Source organism: Poromitra crassiceps (genome assembly GCF_964638095.1).
Source record: "Poromitra crassiceps genome assembly, chromosome: 1".
Taxonomy (NCBI): domain Eukaryota; kingdom Metazoa; phylum Chordata; class Actinopteri; order Beryciformes; family Melamphaidae; genus Poromitra; species Poromitra crassiceps.
In genome coordinates this window covers 1,169,726-1,176,167 of record NC_139623.1, presented here as the reverse complement: position 1 = coordinate 1,176,167, position 6,442 = coordinate 1,169,726, and the positions used below count along the sequence as shown (strand labels likewise).

Sequence of the window (6,442 nt, the reverse complement as noted above, 5' to 3'; positions counted from 1 at the left end):
TGTAGACGCTCAACCTGCACATGTACAGGTAATTTAGCTTGATGTAGACGAGCTAATGTAGACACTCAACCTGCACCTGTACAGGTAATTTAGCTTGATGTAGACTAGCTAATGTAGACGCTCAACCTGCACATGTACAGGTAATTTAGCTTGATGTAGACGAGCTAATGTAGACGCTCAACCTGCACATGTACAGGTAATTTAGCTTGATGTAGACAAGCTAATGTAGACGCTCAACCTGCACATGTACAGGTAATTTAGCTTGATGTAGATGAGCTAATGTAGACGCTCAACCTGCACATGTACAGGTGATTTAGCTTGATGTAGACGAGCTAATGTAGACGCTCAACCTGCACATGTACAGGTAATTTAGCTTGATGTAGACGAGCTAATGTAGACGCTCAACCTGCACATGTACAGGTAATTTAGCTTGATGTAGACGAGCTAATGTAGACGCTCAACCTGCACATGTACAGGTAATTTAGCTTGATGTAGACAAGCTAATGTAGATGCTCAACCTGCACATGTACAGGTAATTTAGCTTGATGTAGATGAGCTAATGTAGACGCTCAACCTGCACATGTACAGGTGATTTAGCTTGATGTAGACTAGCTAATGTAGACGCTCAACCTGCACATGTACAGGTAATTTAGCTTGATGTAGATGAGCTAATGTAGACGCTCAACCTGCACATGTACAGGTAATTTAGCTTGATGTAGACTAGCTAATGTAGACGCTCAACCTGCACATGTACAGGTAATTTAGCTTGATGTAGATGAGCTAATGTAGACGCTCAACCTGCACATGTACAGGTAATTTAGCTTGATGTAGACGAGCTAATGTAGATGCTCAACCTGCACATGTACAGGTCAGTTAGCTTGATGTAGATGAGCTAATGTAGACGCTCAACCTGCACATGTACAGGTAATTTAGCTTGATGTAGACGAGCTAATGTAGACGCTCAACCTGCACATGTACAGGTCAGTTAGCTTAATGTAGACTAGCTAATGTAGACGCTCAACCTGCACATGTACAGGTAATTTAGCTTGATGTAGACGAGCTAATGTAGATGCTCAACCTGCACATGTACAGGTCAGTTAGCTTGATGTAGACTAGCTAATGTAGACGCTCAACCTGCACATGTACAGGTCAGTTAGCTTGATGTAGACTAGCTAATGTAGACGCTCAACCTGCACATGTACAGGTCAGTTAGCTTGATGTAGACTAGCTAATGTAGACGCTCAACCTGCACATGTACAGGTAATTTAGCTTGATGTAGACGAGCTAATGTAGATGCTCAACCTGCACATGTACAGGTCAGTTAGCTTGATGTAGATGAGCTAATGTAGACGCTCAACCTGCACATGTACAGGTAATTTAGCTTGATGTAGACGAGCTAATGTAGATGCTCAACCTGCACATGTACAGGTCAGTTAGCTTGATGTAGACTAGCTAATGTAGACGCTCAACCTGCACATGTACAGGTAATTTAGCTTGATGTAGACGAGCTAATGTAGATGCTCAACCTGCACATGTACAGGTCAGTTAGCTTGATGTAGACTAGCTAATGTAGACGCTCAACCTGCACATGTACAGGTCAGTTAGCTTGATGTAGACTAGCTAATGTAGACGCTCAACCTGCACATGTACAGGTCAGTTAGCTTGATGTAGACTAGCTAATGTAGACGCTCAACCTGCACATGTACAGGTAGTTTAGCTTGATGTAGACTAGCTAATGTAGACGCTCAACCTGCACATGTACAGGTCAGTTAGCTTGATGTGGACTAGCTAATGTAGACGCTCAACCTGCACATGTACAGGTCAGTTAGCTTGATGTAGACTAGCTAATGTAGACGCTCAACCTGCACATGTACAGGTCAGTTAGCTTGATGTAGACTAGCTAATGTAGATGCTCAACCTGCACATGTACAGGTCAGTTAGCTTGATGTAGACAAGCTAATGTAGACGGGACAGACTAAATGCCCTTCCTGGGTGTTCCTCCCCACATCACAACGTTGAATTATGTCCCAAAGGTTGGTGTTGTGGTTATGGTCATGGTTAGGCAAGTAAAACAATGGTGAGGGTTTGGATTCAATAAGAAAAATGTTCGTTAATATTTTTTATGTAGCCGATCAAGATCATTGGTTCCCAAACTGTGGTCTGCGGACCACTGGTGGTAACATTTACTTTCAGAGGCTGCAGCAGGCTCAGTTTTAAAGCCAGAGTGAAGTTTCTGGTATCATATGAAACTGGAAGACCTAAGGAATGGATTTCTACCAACCATGTCATGCTAGTTTGTCAGGAAGGTAGTTTAATAACACTCCAAAGTTAGGCTACATTTTGGCGAGGAGAAAAATAAACATTTTCAAAGGGGTCCTGTCCTCTTTTTCACAGCCTAATGTTGGCAGGTGTGTGTGTGTGAGTCCGTGTGTGTCTTTTTTGAACCAGCTAGTAGGGGGGGGGGGGGGGGGTGGTATACAAGTGCTCCCTGGGAAATTTGTTTTGGTACGTAGTGGTACTTGGACGGAGAAGTTTGGGACTCCCTGATGTAGACAAAGCAGTAGAGCTGACTTGATTCATATCGCCCTCATGTGTTCAGGAGGTGTAATATTTTTATTATTTTTCACAAAAAGTCTGCAGTACAAAACAAATAACTGCACAAAAGGGTAGAGACAGGGCAAAACACAATGCCACCCATCAAAACGCTCTCTCCTCTCCTCTCCTCTCTCCTCCTCTCTTATCTCCTCTCTCCTCTCCTCTTCTCTTCTCTCCTCTCTTCTCATCTCTTCTCTTGTCTCCTCTCATCTCTTCTCTCCTCTCCTCTCATCTCCTCTCCTCTCCTCTCCTCTCCTCTCCTCTCCTCTTCTCTTCTCTTCTCTCCTCTCCTCTCATCTCTTCTCTCCTCTCAGTAGTCAGAGTGTCCCCTCCGCTCCGCCTACTGAAAGCTCCTTCATCACTTCCTGTATTGAGGAAGACGAGCAGGAGCATGAGACCAGCAGCCAGCCTTCGATGAGTATGTGCACGCAGCAGGCGCACACACACACACACACACACACACACACACACACACACACACACACCACACACACACACACACACACACACACACACAGTCAGTTAGTGTCTGCAATCTTATCCAACTACAACAGGCTGTAGAAACTTTACTAACACTTTCTATGTATTACATTCTAATCCTACTTACTGTATAACACATAATGCCATCATCATGCATTAGACTAAATTATATTTATAATTATCCATAGATTGCTAATGCTGTACTTATAATCTGTTATATCTTCTTTTTTAAATTATGATTATAACTATACTTATAATGCATTGGTGATTGATGGAAAAGTTATCATCATTATTATTCATATTATTGTTGTTGTTATAAAAGTGTCCCTCTGTTCCTCTCAGCCACAGAGAGCTCTGGTTCATCGTCTCGGTGTCTCTCCGGCTCCACCGGCTCAGACAGCGGCTGCGTCTCCTCCCACCTGCAGGAGGCGCTGGCCGAGGAACTGAGCGCCCCCTGCCGGCCCCCTGGCCCCTCCCCCGGCCCCCCGCCTGGCCACAAGCAGCTCCTCAATGGCCGATACATTTCAGCTGTGAGTAGCACAGATAGATGACATAATGAGTAGGAAAGACAATGAGTGTTGGCCTGTCAGATGTGACTGGGGGGAGGGCATTCCAGAGGGAGGGGGTGGCTGCAGCAAGGCCCTGTCAGAGGCCCCCTTGTCACAGCTTTAGCAAAGAGATACCTGTGATTCTTGTCAAAGTGGATATAAATTGTATGATCATATTCAGCCAGACAGTGAGATGAAGATTTACAATGGTGAGCAAAAAAAAAAAATATATAAAATAAAATATAAATATCTCCTCCTCTCTCCTCTCCTCTCCTCTTCTCTCTCCTCTCCTCTCCTCCTCTCTCCTCTCCTCTTCTCTCTCCTGCTCTCCTCCTCTCTCCTCTCCTCTTCTCTCTTTCCTCTCCTCTCTCCTCTTCTCTCTCCTGCTCTCCTCCTCTCCTCTGTACTCTTTCCTATCCTCTCCTCTTCTCTCTCCTGCTCTCCTCTTCCCTCCCTTCCCTTCCCCTCCCCTCCCCTCCCCTCCCCTCCCCTCCCCTCCCCTCCCCTCCCCTCCCCTCCCCTCCCCTCCCCTCTCCTCTCCTCTCTTCTGTCGTCCTCTCCTCTCCTGCTCTCCTCTCCTCTGTCCTCCTCTCCTCTCTCTGTCCTCCTCTCTCCTCTCCTCTTCTCTCTCCTGCTCTCCTCTCCTCCTCTGTTCTCTCCTCTCCTCCTCTCTCCTCTTCTCTCTCCTGCTCTCCTCTCCTCCTCTCTCCTCTCCTCTCCTCTCCTCTCCTCTCCTCCCCTCTTCTCTCCTCTCCTCTCCTCTCCTCTCCTCCTCTCCTCTTCTCTCTCCTGCTCTCCTCCCTGCAGACTGCAGCTCCGGTCATCGGCCCGGCCACCATCGTGTGACTGTTTTGTTCACCTGCTCACTGTAAGTGAACTCACAGTCCTTCACACCACAAACACCCAGAATAAACATGCAGTACGCTCCTTCACCATGTGGGGGCAGACAGTCTGGGCCTAACACTGTCTTGCTCCTGCAGCCAGTGAGGAGCTGACAGTCACTCTCTGTCCTCCATGAACCCTGGTGGTGTAGCTCTGGTCTAGAACCTCGTCCAACTAGAAGGCATTCAGCCAGCACAAACCTCCAACACTAAATCACTCTCCAAACACATCGCTCCTTTCACTTCACTTCTAAATTAAATTGATTTCTAGACTGCAAACTTGCCCGTAGGATTTGGAGTCAAGCCTCTGTCTCTAGTTTCAGAGTTCTGCTAAAAAGACAAATCATATACTGACAGAAATCCCATGATCCCAGATCCAGATCCCCACCAAAATCAAATCAGTTGTTCCTTGGCTCAAGGCTGATCTGTCCACCAGATTTCATGGAAATCTGTTCATAGGTTTCTGAGAAATCCTGCTGACAGTGAGCCAGGCTAACACACAGGTGAAAATATCCATCTGGACACCCAGCTAACCCTCTCTCTAACTCTTCCCCCTCTCTCTCCCTCCCCTGTCTCGCTCCCCCCTCTCTCTCCCTCCCCCCTCTCTCTCCCTCCCCTCTCTCTCCCTCCCCCCTCTCTCTCCCCCTCTCTCTCTCTCTCCCTCCCCTCGCTCCCCCCCCCCCCCCCCCGCTCTCTCTCCTGCAGGATGGAGACCGTGCAGCAGTTTGATCCAGACACTGAAGTCAGTTGGGACTTAGCACTGTTCAAAAAACACTTCTGCTTTTGTATTGTTTTTGAAAAGAAAGTTGTTTTAAATATTCTTATATTTATCGTTGTTTCCTAAAGTGCTGCAGTAGATGACTGTTGTGTACATAATGTTGGAATTGTTTCTAATGTTCTGGCCGGGCCGCTCAGCGGGGTTTTGTGTAGTGCTGATGCCCGTCCTGCTGGTCCAGGGTCAGTCTACTCAGGGTCAGTCTACTGGTCCAGGGTCAGTCTACTGGTCCAGAGTCAGTCTACTGGTCCAAAGTCAGTCTACTGGTCCAGAGTCAGTCTACTGATCCAGAGTCAGTCTACTGGTCCATAGTCAGTCTACTGGTCCAGAGTCAGTCTAATGGTCCAGGGTCAGTCTACTGATCCAGGGTCAGTCTACTGGTCCAGGGTCAGTCTAATGGTCCAGGGTCAGTCTACTGATCCAGGGTCAGTCTACTGGTCCAGGGTCAGTCTACTGGTCCAGAGTCAGTCTACTGGTACAGGGTCAGTCTACTGATCCAGGGTCAGTCTACTGGTCCAGAGTCCAACCCAATCGCCAGAATAATTTTTTTGGCATTGTCCATGTACAACCTCAAATGTGGGTTTATTTCAAAACCTTGTTGTGTTTTTAATGTTAGACACAAGTAAAAGAAGGGTCAGTCAGTCTACTGGTCCAGAGTCAGTCTACTGGTCCAGAGTCAGTCTACTGGTCCAGAGTCAGTCTAGTGGTCCAGGTTCAGTCTACTGGTCCAGAGTCAGTCTACTGGTCCAGAGTCAGTCTACTGGTCCAGAGTCAGTCTAGTGGTCCAGAGTCAGTCTACTGGTCCAGAGTCAGTGTACTGGTCCAGGGTCCAACCCAATTGTCAGAATAAAAATGTTGGCATTGTAAGTTTCTGCAATCCATATGTACAACCTCAAATGTGGGTTTATTTCAAAACCTCGTTGTGTTTCTAATGTTAGACACAAGTAAAAGAAGGGTCAGTCAGTCTAGGTCAGTCTAGTGGTCCAGAGTCAGTATACTGGTCCAGAGTCAGTATACTGGTCCAGGGTCAGTCTACTGGTCCAGGGTCAGTGTGCCTCTGGTCAGCTGGTCAGAGTGATGTGTGAAGCTGATCCAGGAGCAGCAGGACGAGTGGAGGTAGAGACTAACTGTACATTGTGTGTAAATAGTTCTGATCTGTTTCT

General features: G+C 47.0%; 1 protein-coding gene across 1 annotated transcript in view; it reads left to right on the top strand.

Annotated features, from left to right (window-relative positions):
• Window positions 1-6,442, top strand: part of LOC310785398 (puratrophin-1-like) — a gene marked incomplete at its 5' end in the record, with an annotated part of 22,148 nt that extends 15,706 nt beyond the window's left edge. Inside the window, 4 exons of the mRNA XM_083646453.1 lie at window positions 2,910-3,013; window positions 3,418-3,605; window positions 4,431-4,491; window positions 5,210-6,442. Of these exons, the coding sequence (XP_083502579.1) occupies window positions 2,910-3,013; window positions 3,418-3,605; window positions 4,431-4,469 (331 nt within the window). The 3' untranslated portion in view covers window positions 4,470-4,491; window positions 5,210-6,442. The remainder of the gene's footprint in view (window positions 1-2,909; window positions 3,014-3,417; window positions 3,606-4,430; window positions 4,492-5,209) is intronic.